Genomic DNA, 19,145 nt, shown 5'->3' with positions numbered 1-19,145 from the left:
CACAAGATACTCCAAGGTCCAGGGTTACCCAATTGAATGCCAGAGAAAATTGACATTTAGAAACTGCTAGGCCCTTGTGCAACACTCAAACATGTAGAAGGGCGACGTAACCAGACCCAGTAATGGTCTTCTGATAAGCTGCCTTTTGATATCTAATGTTTGCAGGCACATTAACCAAACAGATTAATCACAATTGTTGATTTGACATTGGTCTGTCATGGTATTTACAAACATCTTGAATCACCATGTCTACAAATTAAATTTGCATAACAGAATTATAAAATAAATTGAATCTAGGCATATGGTGCAAACAGCATTTTCTCATTCTTAAATGATACATTCCCATACACACTACTTAGATTGATACATGGTTTAATGCAGGCCTGTCCAACCTGCGGCCCTCCAGATGTTGTGAAACCACAAGTCCCAGCATGCCCTTCCATCTATCAACAGGTTGTCTACTGGCAAAGCATGCTGGGACTTGTAGTTTCACAACATCTGGAGGGCCGCAGGTTGGACAGGCCTGGTTTAATGGATACTAGGATAATACCAAAGACCCTCCATGTCCACCAAAACACCAGATCTAAACATCATGAAATGCTGGAACTTTGTGGAATTTATGTAACTTTCTGGACCATTGAGTGGGAAGTAAATTTTCATCTCTCGTGAAACTCAGGGTTTACCTTTTTGAAAAGTAGCCCAATATCACTGTAGACCGTTCAAATGTGTATAACAATATATTTAAAATGATTCTAACAGCACTAGCACTGTAAAACAACTTACTTGGAAATAAGATTTTTACTCACTGTAAAATCAATTTCTCTTACTCCAAGATCTGAGCTGCTTAGGGGCATAGTAGGGGAGGAGTGCCTAAACTCCTAGTCCCACCTACTATACACCAATGTCTCGCAGTATCTCCCAATGGTAGGAAAGAAAAATGTATGTATTTATAGTTTTGTATTTCCATTCTTTTATCTAACCCTGCATATCCTATTATGTAATTATTATTCCAGTGTTGCTCAGCATTACAAAATAGGTTGTCTTTTTGTCCATGGAGGCCTTGTATCTTTGCAGTCAAGTTCTTGTAATCTTACATTCACACTTCCCTGTCAGGGGCAGACCTACAATTTTTGTTTTTTAGGGGGGCGATTTTCATAGCCACATCCCTCCATCACTCTGATTGGTTGGTTCCGATAGCGTGCGCCCCCCCCCCATGATCGGATCTCTCCACAGCAATTTAATGGGATGAAGATTGCTGCTAGGAATGGGTGGGGGATTGCACTGATCACCCCCCCCCCCCTCCCTCTGGATCAGATATTGAACCTGTTAAGTTATATTTTGCCACTGGCAATGTTGAAGTTGCATTGATTTTTGTCTTCTTCATCTGCAAGTTGTTCTGGGTTCCTGAGGTGTTGTCAACATATTAAACAGGAGCTACATACACACCCTTACCAAATACAACACAGATTTCTGCCCTCCAGTTTCAGGATAGGGTTTATTGTTAAAACATGTTTTTCCTATAGTGATTAGCTGTCACGCAAGATACAATAGCATAAATAAGTAAACAGTTTTTACAAGATAGTGCATAGATGTTTTCATTAGCCAACTTTGCCTCTTCAAATACAGGGTGGGGCATAAAAATCTCCCATATTTCAAGGATGCAGCGTGTGAGCTGCAGTGGGGGTAAAGAGGTGGGGTAGATTTAATTCGGTAGGTTAGACTCCCATCATGAACATCAGGACCTCGTTGTTCAAGCATATTCACACTAGGTCGAAATGCATCTGTACCAGATCAGAAAACGATTTTGTTATGAATTTCTAGATTTTTAGCAACTGGATCCACACTGAAAAGAAAATCACCTGGCAGACTAAGACCGTTCGAAGGCCATAAAATGTGGAAGCAGTGAGAGCATCCATTCAGCAATCACCAAGTCGTTCCGCTCATAAGCATGCCATGGCAGTGGGGATATCAAGTTGGAGTTCGAGGAGAATTTTGAATGCTGATTTAAAATTACATCCTTACAAAATTATGTTGGTTCAAGAATTAAATGAGGGAGATTATACCAAGCGCAGAGCCCTATGTGATAAAATTCTTGAACAGGTTCCTGCTGCAGCCATTCTTCTGCGTAGCAATGAGGCACCCTTCCATAGCAGTGGAGCCGTAAACAAGCAGAATTTTCAATACTGGGCTGAACATCACCCTCGTGAACTCCACGATCTACCACTTTTCTTTCCGAGCGCAATTGTTTGGTGTGCAGGTGCCGACTTTGGTGTGAGTGGCCCGTATTTTTTTTTTTGTTGAGGGAGGTGGTGCAACAGTAACTGTGACCTCTGACCGGTATGTTGAAATGTTGGAGACCTTTCTGCACCCCAAACTGGACAATGTGGATACAGAACATGTGTGGTTTCCGCAGGACGAGGCCACAGCTCACACAGCACCACGTTCGGTTAGAGTGTTGAGGGAAATGTTTCTTGGGCGTTGGATCTCTTTAGTGGGAGAAGTGGGGTGGCCTGCATGGTCACCACCTTTATGCCCATGTGACTTTTTCCTGTAGGGATACCTGAAGGAAAAGGTTTTCAAACATTGTCCTCAGGCTCTTGAAGATTTGAAGGAGAGGATCAGACAGTAAATCGAAGCCATTCCACCTGATGTGACCTGGAGAGTGATTGAGAAATTCCGGGAACATCTTCAGCAATGTATTGTCAACGACATCCATCATTTGTCTGATATGATTTTTAAAACCCATTAAAACAAAACTGTTTATATTCTTTTCAGAAATAAATACAATGTTTTCCTAAATAGTTTCATAATTTTTTTTTATACCCTTTCAAAATGTGGGACATCTTTATGCCCCACCCTGTCTTTCACATTTCAGATTTACTTGGAATAATTTTTTATTTTAAAGTCTACACTGAAACTATAGTAGCTTTTAGAGCCCTCCAGTGGCTAATACCTTGTGACGTTTCCAAGCAAAGAGTGGAATTACTAAATTAAATCTTTGTAGCTAAAGACAAAATAAGGTAGAATTAACGACCATGGCCTGCACTCAAGACCAAGCCGTGCCTCTCTCTTTACCATCTAACAGCTTTCACATATAAAGCGCCATCTATAAGAGATGCCTTGCATCAGCCTCGCATCAGCTTTTTTTTTAAAGGACACAAAGAAAATGAGAAACAAGGTGATAAATGGTAAGTTATATCTGGCAAGTTTTAAAATAAGCCTCACATGATGGCTAACAAGATTGCCATAGTAAATGATTTGGCTTCATGGTATGGTGGTCAAGTCTATGTACAGAGCAATAACTCTCACAACAGGAACGTACATGTGCAATTTGACATTTGAATTACAAATGTTAAAAATATGTGAAATGTTGTTCGCACAATAAAAGTGTGCAGAGTTTTTGGTTCCAGATTTCAGCAGTCCTTTATCTCACATTCATGCATCCAGGTGCTTGTTAAGTCTCCGTACTTTCTCTTTCTTGTTTTTGTTCCCATGCTTTTTCCAAGGTTTCCCTGGCAGTGTCTCTGTGCTGGCTGTAGATAATGGCAGAGGGCCACTGCCAGGCTTGTATCCCATTACAGATTGCACACCTTTGGTGAGGGCACGTACGTTCTCCTGCAAAATTAAAAGGATTTCATTGAATGGATAGATATGGGTTCTTATGACATAGCAGATACTGATACAGAGCTTATTTTACACCATACTTACTATCCACATTTTTCAATTCAGATCGGTTGACCTTTAAATGGACTGATTCTCCGTCAAAATGCCTGAGGCACATGTAAACTAGATCATTCACTTCTTCCAGGGTGAATCACCTCTGACTTTTACTTTTTGCTGAGAACTCCCTGCCCTTCAACAAAATATACATTTCTACAATAACATCTCACACTGAAAATACCAGTATCCAATTTCATTTCATTCATTGTCATCAACCATCCTCCCCTGTAATGTCAAATACATCCCATTATACCCAAATGGACATATCTACACAAGCTAGCATTTCCAAAACAGTGACATAAACCAAAGTACTAATTGATCTTTACATTTTTGGTTTGGGCCCATCTTGCAAAACTAAAGATAGTTGCTGCTATCTTTCAAATGTTCAACCTCCCTATCAAGACCCCAGTTTTAGACCTTTACTACCATCATGTCAAAATGTCACCTTTAAAAACTGGCAATAATGCGGGTAGAAGCCGGGGTTGTAGGCATGGAGAGACACCTGTTGCCCATCATTGGTCTAGATCAACTCAGCTAAAGCATTGTTCAAACTGCTATAACCGTCTGCAATGCACCTGGAATTCTGCAGGACCTATCTACTTATACAACAAATAAAACATCTAAACCCAGCTGCCACTGCTTGTAACCTTGTATCTCCACAAAAGCATTCTTTGATATGACTGAAATCTGACTCATGCCTTTTTTTCAAATAAACATTTCCATATGTGTGGACAATACATGTATGGTAAGAATTCCAGTGTTCTTCCTCTGTACACTGTTTTCCAGTTCCTCCATACATTGTTTGAAGAACGACACATTACACCATAATGCCAACTCAATAAGGCAGACAATTATTCTTAGGACACAATCAATTGGCCTGATATTGCTGCATGTTTCACCCAAAAAGAGGATTTATGTACTTACGTTAAATCCGTTTCTCTGATTCCGTCTGGGGGGACACTGCTTACCATGGGGGTTGTGGAGGGAGCTTGGGGAGTTGGCACCTAACTAGTTAACTTTTAGTACTGCCGACAGACCCCTCCCCTCTACAATCCCCCTGCCCCCTCTTGTTCAGTTAATTAAAAAGCCCAAGGAGAAAAGGGCAGTCAAACAAGAGATCAGAGAAATGGATTTAACGTAAGTACATAAATCGTCTTCTCTCTTTCATCCAGTCTGGGGGACACTGCTTACCATGGGGACGTTCTAAAGCAGCCCCCTAACGGTGGGACTACTCTGAAAACCCCGCTCATAAAGCACTACGAGCGAAATTTGCATCCGCAGAAACAAATACATTAAACTTATAAAACTTTGTAAAGGTGTAGACAGAGGACCAGGTGGCTGCCCTGCAAAGCTGGTCTGCAGAAGCCCCATTTCTCGCTGCCCATGACGCCCCTACCGATCTGGTGGAATGGGCCGTAAGTCTCTCTGGCACCGGACGGTTAGCCTTTATGTAAGCTTGCTTAATGGTAGCCGTAATCCATCTTGCAATGGACTGTTTTGAGGCTGGCCAGCCTCTCTTATTAGCATCATAAAGAACAAACAAGGAATCAGTACGCCTTACTTGAGAAGTTCTTTTGACATAAATGCGGAGAGCCCTAACCACATCTAACTTTTCCATAGACTCTGAATCTGAATGGGAAGAGGGAGAAAAGACCGGAACTACAATTTCCTGGTTCAGATGGAAAGGCGAAACTACTTTAGGAACAAAGGAAGGGAGGGTTCTTAACACCGCTCTGTCTTCGTGGAAAAATAGATATGGTTCCCGGCAACATAGAGCACCTAATTCTGAAACCCTACGCGCAGATGCAATAGCCAGAAGAAAGGACCTTCCAGGTCAACCACTTCAAATCTGTCACAAGTAATGGCTCAAAGGGAGGCCCTTTAAGCATGTCCAGCATCAGTTTGAGATCCCACGGTGCTGTAGGCGGAACACAGTGAGGCTGAATATGCAAGACTCCCTGAAGGAAAGTCCTAATATCTGGCAAATTCGCTAATTTCAGGTGAAAAAAGACTGAAAGTGCCGATACCTGAACTTTTAGGGAACCTAAACGAAGCCCTGCTTCCAGGCCATCTTGAAGAAAAGCCAATAAACGAGGGAGACGAAAGGAGGACGTGTGGCATGTTCTTTTTTTCACACCATCTGATATAGGCTTTCCAAATCTGGTGATAGATGCGAGCCGAGACTGGCTTTCTGGCCCGCATCATAGTGTTCACCACGCTGGAGGAAAAACCTCTAGCCCTCCAGAGGCTGGCTTCAACAGCCATGCCGTTAAACTGAGCTGAGGTCAATTCTGGTAATGGAAGGGACCCTACAGAAGAAGGTCGTCTCGAGATGGAAGACGAAACCCTGGTCCTTCTGCCATAGAGAGTATGTCCGCGTACCAGACTCGGCGCGGCCATGAGGGAGCTATTAGAATTACTGGCAGACCTCCTTGTTTTACTCGTCTGAGCACGCGAGGAAGCATGGGAATCGGAGGGAACAGGTATACCAACCTAAAGTCCCATGACATCGTCATTACGTCCACTGCCACTGCTAAGGGGTCTCTTGCCCTTGCGCAAAACCTGTGAACCTTTCTGTTGTGTCTGGAGGCCATGAGATCTATATCCGGAAGACCCCACCTCTGAGCCAGAGACTAGAACACTTCCGGATGGAGTGACCACTCCCCTGGCATCATCTGATTTCGACTTAGGTAGTCGTCCTCCCAATTTCTTATTCCTGGAATGAATACTGCCGATATTGCTGGAACATATTGTTCTGCCCAAATCAAGATTTGAGTTGCAATTTTCATTGCAGCTGCACTCCTGGTTCCTCCCTGTCTGTTGACATATGCCACGGCCGTGGCATTGTCGGACTGGACTCTGACAGGGTGGCCCTGGAGGAGGGACTGGCCTCCCCTGAGGGCCAAAAGAATAGCCTTCAATTCCAGCACGTTTATCGATAGGGCCGATTCCTGAACCGACCAAAGGCCCTGGAGCCGGAGGTGCAGGATTACCGCCCCCCAACCTTTCAGGCTGGCGTCTGTCGTGGCTATGATCCATGACCATGGAGCGAAGGACCTGCCCACAGTCATGTGATCCTGAATCAGCTGCCACTGGAGTGATTCTCTCGTCCTCGGGGATAGAGAGATCCTCTGGAGATCTAAGCGTAGGTGGGATCCTGACCATTTTGTCAACAGATCCCACTGAAAACAACGAGAATGAGCTCGACCAAAGGGGATGGTCTCGAAGGAGGCCACCATCTTTCGCAGCAGCCGCATGCACAAGTTCTCGACAGGCAGGAACACCTTTTGCTGGCTGGTGTCCATGATGAGGCCTAGGAAAACCATGCGTTGACACGGAACCATCTGGGATTTCTTTAAATTGATCAGCCATCCGTGGCCCTCAAGAACCGCCAAGGTGAGGGACAAGTGATGACGTAAGCAATTCTCTGAGGAGGATTTGATGAGCAGATCGTCCAAATAAGGCACGACCTGAACTCCCTGAAGGTGAAGACATGCTGCCATAACTGACATGACCTTCATGAAAACCCTCGGCGCTGCTGAGAGGCCGAAGGGGAGGGCCCGAAACGGATAGTGGAAGGATCCCACCGAGAATCTTAGGAGAGACTGATGGTGGATCCATATGGGAATGTGGAGGTATGCGTCTTTTATGTCTATTGTCGCCATAAACTGATCCTTTTCTAAGCCGATTATCACCGACCTTAGGGACTCCATACGAAATTTGTCCACCCTTAAGTGCACATTGAGGCCCTTTAAGATTAGGATGGGACGAAAGGAGCCGTCCGACTTCTGGACCAGAAACAGGTTTGAATAAAATCCCTGTCCTTTCTGGTAATTTGGAATCCTGCAGATAACTTTTTGAGAAAGAAGAGAGGCGACACAATCCTGTATAGCCTGCCTTCTTGATGGATCTCGGGGGAGCGGAGTTTGGAAGAAACGATGTGGAGCGGGGCCCAACAGGTCTATCCTGTACCCCTCTGATATAATACCCCGAATCCAAGGATCTTGGGAGGACGCTGCCCACTGTTTCTGAAACAAAGACAGACGTCCCCCCCACTGGCGCCCCCTGCGGAACAGAGTGGTCGTCAGGACGCAGGCTTCTCCTGGCTCTTGGGAGGCCTGGTGCCTAGCTGCAAACGAGGATCTCCCCCTGGCAGAGGAGCCTCGGGAATTGGGCTGTCTGCCTCTAAAGGACTGTCCTTTAGGAAAGGAGGTCCCCTGAAAGGGCTGACGAAAGGAGCTGACCCGAGGGGTCCGGCTTCTGCTAGGGAATACTGGCAAGGAAGTGCTTTTGCCACCGGTTGCCTGTGAGATCAGGGTATCCAATTCCGGGCCGAACAAACCTGCTGCTGAAAAAGGAATGGTTTGCACGGAGTTTTTTTGATTCCGCATCTCCTTCCCAGGATTTCAGCCATAACGATCTACTTGCCGAAATAGATGCAGCCTGAATAGAAGAGGATACAGCCGCTGTGTTCTGGGCCGCTTCATACAGGTACCCCGATGCCTCCTTCAAATGCAAAGCCAGGGGAAGTAAATCAGAGTCCTGTAAAGCCTCTGCCAGCTGGTCTGCCGATGCTTCCATGGCTCTAGCAACCCAAGCTGACGCAAATGTGGGCCTAAAGGAAGAACCCGCAGCCGCAAATATAGATTTCAGCTGGGATTCCACTCTGCGGTCATTGACATCTTGCAGAGATGCAGAACCTGGGGCTGGGAGTAAAGTGTGCTTGGCCAATCGGGCTATAGGAAAAACCACTTTTGGAATGCTTTCCCAGCGAACCACATCCTCTTCCTGCAATGGATACAGGGAAGAGAACCTTTGGGAACAGAGAACCTTTTCTCAGGCTGTTTCCAGGCCCCTTCTGCAATATCTTTAAGTTCTACGGAAGGGGGAAAATGGCTAGCCCTTCTTTTGGCTTTCTTAAAAAGATTTCTGTCTCTAGGAGTCGGATCCTCTGGTTCTGGGAGGTCAAACGCTTGTCTTACTGCTAAAATCAAGTCGTTAATAAATTGCCTTTTAGCGCTTTCTTCCTGTCCCAATGGTAGAACCTGGTCAGGATCAGAATTAGTTTCCCCCTCTTCCTCTGAAAACTCCTCAGAATCTGAAAGGACCATAAGGGTATTATCAGATCTAGGCCTCTTTCTTCTAGCAGGCGGAATGTTTGGCGATTCTAGTAACTGGTTCAGTTTATCCAAACCCTTTATAAAAGCTGCGGACCATGGCGGCTCTGTGGGAACAGGGGCCTGGTCCGTCTGTAATGAGGAAGGTCCTGGTATAGACGTTCCACTAGAACCAGAGGAAGCAGGGAGGCCCAACGGTGTACTAGGATTATTAGCCACCGAAGTTGCCACACTAGACCACAAGTGATTGGATTGAGAAACCATCCGTGCTAAAGAGGAAACAGACTGTGTCAGGGAGGCCACCGAGGCCGGTTCCTCCGTCAGTGGGGCTGAAACCTGTTGGGTTTGCGCAGGGGGGACCCCTACTTCACAAACAGAGCAGAGCACCAACGGGTCCTTCTGCCCACAAGGTAATTTTAAATGACATTTTGAACATGTGAAATATTTTGCCATAGGGCCCTTTCCCTTATCTGACATTTCTTAATAAAGGAAGGCACACCAAACACACAGACCTAAATTGAAAAATGTAGCTGAGTAGAGAGAGAGATATAATGTGTGGAGAAAAAAGTGTGAACTACAAGAATCAACTAATCTAGATATAAAAGTTGTACTTGTAAATATTTTAAACACAAAATAATATTTAAGCAGGTAGGAGAACTATAATATAATCCCTACTAGCCCACTTGTACACAGCAATACAGAATATGTGTTTAAATAAATCAGATACTTAGCCCATAGGCCAAACAGGGGAGAAGTCCAACAGCAGTATCCTGGTGCCTGCTCCCTCAGATCTGTTCTCTCTTCCCGGGCTTCTTGGCGCCAGAAGGCTGGGGCAAACCATCTCTCTCTCAGGAGGGAGGGAGAGCTCTGTGTGTTAACTCCCCCCCTTCAGTAATGCTGCTTCTGCAGCGACTCTGTGGCCGAGTAAATAATAAAATGTATTTTTGTAGCAGAGTAGTGGAGACCTCCAGGGGAGGTCTCCGCAGCGGATAATACCTGATGCCCCCTCCTATGCATGAGGGGGGATCCAGGTATAGCCCCCTTCTCCTTAGCCACCGAAGATCTCCTTCCCGAAATCCAAGATGGCCGCTGTCATATGAAACATTCGATAAGCGGCGCTCTATGCCTGCAATGGCAGCGCCGGTTATCGGTGAGGCTCCAGGAGTGACAGCGGTCCGTGAGACCGCTTGTCACTCCCAATTCAGACACCCGTTCCTCCTGTGCCGCTGGCTCTCATCTGACAGGGGAGTGCCTGCGCTGCTCTGCTGCGAGTGTGCTCTCTATAGTAGAACACACTCCAGCACTGCTACCTGCAAAAAAAAGAGTTAAAAATGAAAGAATAAAATAAAAGTATATAAAATTACTCTAAAGAACTAAATAACACTGCCCAACTTCGCGGGCACCTAAAAAAACTGAACAAGAGGAGGCAGGGGGATTGTAGAGGGGAAGGGTCTGTCGGCAGTACTAAAAGTTAACTAGTTAGGTGCCAACTCCCCAAGCTCCTTCCACAACCCATGGTAAGCAGTGTCCCCCAGACTGGATGAAAGAGAAAGACTGCAATATCTAATAATGATTCCATTAAAAACAATAAGATCACAATTACAAGTGTCAGGAAACAACATGTTGCAAAATGGGATTGGACCATGACCGCTACTGGCCTATGTTTGTTCATCTTCTGATCTTACTATCAGGTCCCATTTTTCTGCATAGGATAAATAGTGTAAACCACAAACATGATACACAAAGAGCACTATATGTGGGTGTGCATATCTATAAAAGTTATATCCTATATATCTAAACAGATTGGAACAGATGTTTGAGGAATGCTTCCTATAACGGGTATAAAAAAAAAAACCCCCAAAAAAAAGAACATTAAAAAGACAATAGAAAATGTGAATTTGTAAACTGTACCTGATTAAAAAAAGTTTTATCCACCACATTTTCAATGTGTCTGACTTTCTTGCTACCGTGGGCTTTTGGCTCTGCCCTGCCATGTATTACTTTCCTTTCCTTATACACAGAGTGTTGAGGTTGGAAGTCTGAAGCATCTATTTCAGGAGGAGGAAGGCAATACAGGAGCTTACCCTAAAACAGCAATAAAATTGCATTTTAGGAACGTATATTGTGTCAAGTGGCAATGAGGATATAAAAGAAAATATATTTTCCGGAAATTCAATTGATTTTGATTACATTGTGTCAGGTCAAGTGAAAAACTTACAGTGACATAGTCCTTCAATATGTACCGTGCAGACCTTGGCTGATCAGGCTGCCCGTGCGCAGTCATAAAGCCTCTCATATCTGTAAGAATGGGTACCAGCAGATTTAGTAATAACATTAACATATGTTTATTATTTGCCAATGTTCCACAAAATAAATTTTTTAGGTTTTATAATACCACATTTTAGGATGTTGGCGTTCCATAATTCATATTCAACTCTGTAGGATTAAAATAATGCCTATTTTAAAGTGGCTCACTTGACCATAAGCAGTAGAGATTTCTATTTGAAGAGATAATATTCAAAATTCAGGAGAGCAGCCTATTAATTCATGAGAAACTAGTATTATATACATTCATTTACAGAGTGCCAGCATAATCCCTAGCACATTACTGGTAGTAACAGAGGCACATTGTATGTTTCTCAGCGATTTCATTAATTTCACATGAACAGACTGTACACTCAGTTGCCACTTTATTAGGTGCACCTTTCTAGTACTGGGTCGGATCCCTCTTTGCCCCAGAACAGCCTGAATTCTTTGTGGCATGAATTCAACAAGGAGCTGGAAACATTCCTTAGAGATTCTGGTATATGTTTACAGGATGGCACCACACACAGCTGCTGATGTCAGCTGCACATTCATGCTGTGTATCTCCCATTCCACCACATCCTAAATGTGTTGTACTGGATTGAGGTTTGGTGACTGTGGAGGCCACTGGAGTACATTGTACTCATTGCCATGTTCATGGAATCAGGATGAGTTGATGTGTGCGCGTTATCCTGCTGAATGTAGTCATAAGAAGATCGGTAGACTGCTACTATAAAAGCGATGCACATGGTCAGCAACAATACTCAGGTAGGCTGTAGGGTTTAGACAATGCTCAATTGGTATTAAAGGTGCCTAATGTTTGCTACAAAAACATTCCCCACACCAATACACTACCACCACCAGCCTGCACCATGACACAAGGCAGGATGGATCCATGTTGTTGTCACCACATTCTGACCTAACCTCCTGCATATGGCAGCAGAAATCGAGATTAATCAGAACAGACAACATTTGTCTAATCTTTAACTGTCCAGTTTACTGAGCCTGTGCCCACTGTAACTTCAAATTTCCTTTTCTTAGCTGACAGGAGTAGAAGCAGGTGTGGTCTTCTGATGCTGTAGCCCATCCACTTCAAGGTGCAACATACTATGTCTACAGAAATGTATGTAACGCACAGATATTTGAGTTACGGCTGATTCCTGTCGGCTTACAGCAGGCTGGGAATTCTCTGACCTCTCTCATTAAGTGGCCACTAGTGTATTAATAATGGATAAGGATTTATCCTAGAATATGTGCCTCCACTAGGTAGGTATTATGTCTACAATTAAAATACTTTGTAGACTTGCATATAATATAGCATTATATTAAAATATTTTTTTTTTTTATCTCTTAGGCACCTGTAACTCAGCAGCAATATGCCGATTTTTGTGGAATGCTGCATTAAAAAGGATAGTTCTGGATCTAGTATGCTTAGTATCTCAGCAGCTTAAGATTCCCAGCAGTGTCCAAAGTCACTATCTGGTAACTAGTTGCAGAAACTAATTTCTGCTTTATGTGACACCTATTGGAGATGTCAAGGTGATCCCTGTATATTTACTTCATGGATGGCCTAGCATACTCACCTTTAAAGGAAAGCGTGCAATTAGGTCCATTATTTTAGAGTGTGTAGTATATATGACAGAGTAAGACACACAGGGTCCGATTCATCTGCGTGCCGAATCTTGTGTGAATTTGCATTTTGCGTATCCCGCAGCGTGTTCTGTCTGCATACGGCAAGTACTATATAGCCAGAGCTTACTTAAACCCAGATTCAAATGTAAATGTTTCTTGAGAATCACTTGTACTTACTTGAATACGGGTGTACGTGTACAATTTTACAAACCGCAAATTACGTTTGCACTGCGTTCCAAGATAAATCAGGCCCATAATGTGATTTTTTTTCTCCATAGAATGACAAGCTTATTTTGGATTACTAGAGACTTGCACACAACTTACATCCATAAGCAGATAAGAGCTCTTCTGAGGTGGGGGAGCGCTCCTGATCCTCATCTTCCCTGGGTCTAATGATATTGATTCCATAGATGGCCTCCAATACATATCGTGGGATACGCTGTGCAATGTAAGTCAGTTAAGAATTGTACTGGACAACACAGAACAGGGAACACAAGTGTAGCAAGTTTGTTTCATTACAAAAGAGACGACTGTGATACATGACAAGCATTGCGTGTGTGTGTGTGTGTGTGTGTGTGTGTGGGGGGGCTGAATACAAAAAATATCATTAGCCAGAGCCTCAAGTTAATTTGAGATACTGGGGATTATTTACAGCTTTTCTTTGAAGGATATGAGAGAGATTGGTGGAATGTGGTCTCTCATCTGATCGATGGGTAAAATGCCGCTGCAGATCATCTCTGCTTTGGTGGAGACAAAAGAAGGCATCACAAGACCAGGGCAGTCACAGAGGCAGAGGTCAGGCTCAACATACAGTGTCTGCAAAGAAGGAGATATTCTATTTTAGTACGGATATACAAATAGAATTCATATGTGACCAAAACAGAGAGTGTGACACAAGTAACCAAATACATATTACAATATCTTCCCAGGTTAAATAATTTAAAATGTCTCTTTTTGTGTGTAGGAACGTGAATGTGAAAATACTGTCTATAATGTTCTAGATTTTAGTAAACATTTCTGTGGAAGACAGTGCTCATTTACTAACATTGCATTTAGGTGACAAACAGCAATGTTAGTAAATGAGCACTGTCTTCCACAGAAATCATAACAACCAATCAGACATTTCCTTTCATTATCTAACTTGCACTCTGGAGCTGATTTGCTGCTGTGTTTCAGTACTAATGTTCCATGCAAATGCAAGGTCCCTGCTGCTCCCAATCTATCACACAATCCTCCTCTCTACACAAACATTTCATGAGAAAGTAAAGTACTTCTACCTGCAGTTAAGCAGAGGAGAGGTGCAGAGAGAGGGCACACACACACAGGAGAAGGTCTTCCTGGCAAAGACAGCACGAACAATGTGGTGCTTCGGGCTGGCTGTGTAACTGCCGATTCGGAACAGGCACTGTCACAGAATTTAACAAAACCCTTTCCGTACACACAAACATTGGTATATATATATATATATATATATATATATATATATATATATATATATATATATATATATATATATATATATATATATAAGAAAAATGGAGGAGGAGGCGCACAATAGTGTAGTTTATTGGTATAATATTGGGATCACACAAGAACCCACAGTAGGACCGGAAACACCAGTGGAGAAGAAACCAGGAAACAAAAACTGTAATATAACATCCAATGTGTGGGTGTAGAATACAAGTTACAGCTTATTCTCAAACAAAGTCACAGTGGCTGAACTCGCAGTATTTCCATATGAAAGATGTGAAACACCCAGGACACACTTGTGCAGATGTATGCGTACCAGATAACAAAACTTTTAAGCTTTGTGTACGTAGATATCCTTCAGCTGGTCACAAACGGGTCACACGACTGGATACATAACTGTCAGCCAAAGAGGTACCCCAGAAGCATATATATATATATATATATATATATATATATATATATATATATATATATATATATATATTTGTACTGGGAAATCCTTACAAAATTGGTTTGTGCGCCTTCCAAAAAGACGGTGGTCTTCAGTACCTCTCCATCACACGAGTACAATGTAGCCCTGTTCTCTTCCATTGAGGTTTTATTCTTCAATTTGTACTTCAAAAGCTTAACAGAAAGATTCTTTCAAATACCTGAAAGTGCTTTGTGTGTCCTGGAGTTGCTGAAACAGAAACCTTCTTGTTCCCTAGGATTGTGTTGATAGTTGAGCTCTTACCGACATTCGGATAACCAACCTGCCAGAATTAGGGGGGGGGGGAGGGGGGAAATCCTTGTAAGGTTTAAATATCAGGTTTATTCTTTATTCATTTAAAAACATAATTCAATGAACTTAAGACTGTTTCAAGTTACCATTTAAAAAGGGTTTAAAATAAGTGACCAGCCATAACCTTGACCTAGCACTGACCTCTACAGTCTCTACACAACTGTGAATGGCTGCTATGGGTTACAGCAAATTGTGAACATTATTTTAATAAAACTAGCCGCCTAGTTCTGAAATGAAGTAACTTTTTAATTTTGGTGCTTATGATCCACTTTACTACACTACTTATTTTTAAATACACCTCTAATTGTTGTCTTTAATTCCTGAAGGAACAGATAACTTACAAACTCTTTTTCTTCCATTGCCACAAGACCCTATGGAATTCCAACAAATATTTTTTTTTAAGCACATTTGAACTTACCCCAGCCAACTGTATCTATTTATTTTATTCTATTAGAGCCCTAGCAGCACAGACTGCAGGAACTCAGTACACAAACAGGGTTGTAATCAGTGTCCTTCTAGAGAACTCTATCACAACAAGAGACCTTTCCTGGGTTATCCATACTGTCCGCGACATAATTGCCAGTGTTTCTCCAGTGGAAGGAAAGATTTTAATCACCTCTCTCACAATATACCTAGTGTTAGAGCATGAAATAGCATGATCTGACATAAGCTGTCATGTCATATCAGTGTACATTTGTCTATTATACAATGTGAACATTACACCACATCCTTAATATGTCTTTCTAGAAAATGATCACAGAATAACCAAACTAACAGAGAAAATGCTTTATGGGTCTAATTATTTGTTGACCTGCAAATGGTAGTTGAGTGTGTGCGCAATCAACTTAATTTTCAACCAGACTGTTTCAAGCTGGTTACTAAACGATCAGATCTATGAAATATGGTCCTCTTTATGGGTAGACAAATAGACTGTTTTGATCAATTTCTATAAAGCTGGCCCCACACAGCAATTTTAGGGGGAAATTCAATTCTCCCCGAATTACTGCGGCGTTAAAATTATTACTGTCATTACGGTAGTTTTAACCCAGCTTTCTGCTCGCAGCTGCGAGCAAAAAGCCGGCATTGAAACTAACGTAATAACGGTAATTAACTGCATTATTACCGTAATAACAGTAATAATGCACAGGACGCGTTACTTTTACCCGTAACGCGGCCAATTGAATTCCTCCCTTAATGGCTAATTTGGCCATTATAGACTACAATGGCCTAAAATGATTGTATGTGTAAGAGCAAAACTATGGTGGGTAAGAGGTCACCTCTAGTCACAGAGTGAGTAAATCATTTGATCGCTTTTCTAGCAAATAAATATTTTTTCCGTTTAAAACAACAAAGGGCATAAGTTGGCACATCAGTGCTGTGGAGCTGAACAGTAGCAAAAACAGTACATACATAAAACGGGGACATACAAGGTAGATAAAATAAATGTAGACATGAAAACAAACCATAGAGAGGTCCCAAGCTCATCAGAGTGCTTTCATTCTAATTGTAAGAGGGCACAGCTGAAACACAGACACACCACATACACTACTATGTAGGAAAATTACACTTTTAACTTAAACTCACCAGCCCCACAGTCATTTTCTCCTCCTTAATCCTCTGCCCTGTGTGTATTGATTTGAAGATTTCCAGCAGCTCATCTCTTTGTACTATGTGGCTATGATTGCAGAGTGTTTTGTATTGATGCTTAATAGGTACATCATTCGGTAAAACCCTTTCTTCCTCACCCTCTGCATCCTCAGAGCATGTCTGCCAACCTTCATCATCCTCACAGTCCTCATATTCATCGCTTGTATCGCTAAACTCCCCATGGTCTCCGGGAGGAGCAATTTCTGTTTCACTCAAGTGTTCTTCATACTCGTTGTCTTCCTCATCTGTAGACACGCTGTCATCCTGTATTGCATCCTCCAGCTCTCCACTCTGCTAAAGCAAGATCATTTTGTCAGGTACCAAGATATGACAGATACCACACAAATAAATTAAGCTGGATGTATGAACTTTGTTTGATACAGGTGCTTTTGATTCCACAATGTTCTGGCTTCAGTCTGAGAGGCGCCTCACATCACTACTCTGTGCTGTTGCAAGACCTGGCTCCTTCCACTAAGGGTAGTATCACATTGGCACTTTTTCGGCTATTTTCCTTCAAGGCCTTTTCTTTCCTTATTTTATTTAACATGTGGTCCTAAAAATTGTTTGTTTTCCCCCTAAAGCATGTCACATAAATCAGATTGCCTGTTCGGACAACTGTTAAAATTCTGCAGGCAGCGTTTAGAACGAGCTGAGAAACAGCTCAAAGAAAGTGCTTTGTAAAAGTGTGCAAGTATTTCCTACACCGTCATCTAAGCGATGAAACCACAGCTGAAAAACAGCTTGGATACTTATTATACAGGAGGAAGTAGCATTTCCAGGGTCGCACTATATATCTATCTTTCACTAACAAATGTATGTATATTCATTCCCATAGATGAACAAATAATCGCTCATTCGACTATAGTTACTGGATGACATTAATCGCTTGTTCATACAACACAATTAAGTTGCTGCATTGCATGTTGCATACTGAGTGATCACTGTGAATGAGCAAATGCCTACAATTGAGTGACTGAAAATCTCTTTTGTAGTTTAGTCCTGAAACTGCTTTCCCTAGCTGTTTTTCTGCAGAGTGAAACCCTGTAAAGTAACAACACTCTAACTGTGTGGCTTCCTGCATCCATTCCCCTCCTCACATCATGATACTGTCGCCCTGTCCTTACTTACACAATCACAAGAATGGACATGTCACAGCCTCCATGTCTCCTGAAATAGTCTGCACTGCTCTGAACATACCAACAATCTGATTGACTATAGGTTGTCCCATCCACTCTTATTTTAAAATATGGTACACATAGATGAGCAGATAATGAAAAATGATAACAAAAAGATGCTCAGAACCTAGTAAAACGCACCTTAGAAAGAGCCTCAATGGAAGGCAGCTGCAGGACATAAAGACACAAACCATGTTTATCTAACCAAAACAATTATACAATAAATTGCAAAAGTTTAACAAGCATTTTCAGAGAAAGAATAGGGTGCATTTGTTTTATTGAAATGCAACCACAATATGGGAAGCACATATTATATTTTGTTTGTATCTTTGTAAAACTCGGATAATTGTAAGCAGTAGAGATTCCTTTAATTTATTTCTTATAAGGCTCACAAAATAACTAACAAAGACCCATATGTAAATTAGTTGGTGTTGGCCTACAACACATGTTGACAAATGCAAAGGCCCTTATCAAAAAGCTCTTGGTTAGTTGAGGATGATGGAAGTTGTTCAGCAGAGGCTGGAAACAAGTTCACCACACCTTTTGACTGTGTTCAGAACATTAACATATGGGATTCCTATAAACGCAAGACAGGGAGGGTGCAGGATAGTACAGTATCTTTTTATTCAAACTGATATATCAGGATTAAAAAAAACATTTAAAAAACTTTCTCTTTCACTCATCAATCGCCACAGAATGGATTTCAATAGCCTGAACACAGTACAATGCCAATCACCTTTAATCCTTGTCTAGATAATGTTATCTTGATCATTGTGTTTCCAAGCCTCTACCTCTCTCTGTACAACCAGCCCCACCTTCAGCACACCAATTCCAACTTCATCCTACATGTTTTGCCACTGAATGCACCCGATGATGGTCACAGGAAATTACAAAATGCGTAGGTTCGGAGTTGGAATTGGTGTGCTGATGATGGGCTGGTTGTGCACTGATAGAGGCTGAGAAACATAGTGATCAAGATAACAGTGTCTAGAGAAGGACTAAAGGTGAACGGCATTGAACTGTGTCCAGGACATTGAACTCCATTCTGTGATGAGTGAGAGACAAAGTGTTTTTAATACACGTTTTTTATAAAAAATTTTAAATATCCTGATATATAAATTTAAATAAAATGATGCTGCGCTATCCTGCACCCCCCCCCCCCCATGCCTTGCTTTAATGTTTAAAAGTCTTTTCAGTAAGGAAGGGCTAGAAGAATGGGGAGCAGCGCAAGTTTGCAATAGTATGGACTAAGCCCAAAGGACTATACACTCTAGGTTAGCGCAGAGAATATTTGTTTTT

General features: G+C 42.3%; 1 protein-coding gene across 3 annotated transcripts in view; it reads right to left on the bottom strand.

The window, feature by feature from the left end:
• Window positions 1–3,182: 3,182 nt before the first annotated feature.
• LSG1 (large 60S subunit nuclear export GTPase 1) overlaps window positions 3,183–19,145 on the bottom strand; it is a 33,187-nt gene continuing 17,224 nt past the window's right edge. The window contains exons 8-14 of one of the 3 annotated variants that reach the window (XM_075202254.1): window positions 16,609–16,965; window positions 14,894–14,995; window positions 13,446–13,589; window positions 13,098–13,221; window positions 11,056–11,135; window positions 10,749–10,922; window positions 3,183–3,615 (exon numbers count right to left, since the gene is read on the bottom strand). In XM_075202254.1, coding sequence (XP_075058355.1) covers window positions 3,436–3,615; window positions 10,749–10,922; window positions 11,056–11,135; window positions 13,098–13,221; window positions 13,446–13,589; window positions 14,894–14,995; window positions 16,609–16,965 — 1,161 coding nt within the window. In that variant the 3' untranslated portion in view covers window positions 3,183–3,435. Of the gene's footprint in view, window positions 3,616–10,748; window positions 10,923–11,055; window positions 11,136–13,097; window positions 13,222–13,406; window positions 13,590–14,893; window positions 14,996–16,608; window positions 16,966–17,987; window positions 18,015–19,145 lie in introns of those variants that run through there. The other 2 variants (XM_075202252.1, XM_075202253.1) reach the window with 2 other exon arrangements.

Source organism: Mixophyes fleayi, chromosome 3 (assembly GCF_038048845.1).
Source record: "Mixophyes fleayi isolate aMixFle1 chromosome 3, aMixFle1.hap1, whole genome shotgun sequence".
Classification (NCBI taxonomy): Eukaryota; Metazoa; Chordata; class Amphibia; order Anura; family Limnodynastidae; genus Mixophyes; species Mixophyes fleayi.
The sequence above is the reverse complement of the archived record's forward strand: the minus strand, read 5'-3'. Positions and strand labels throughout refer to the sequence as shown.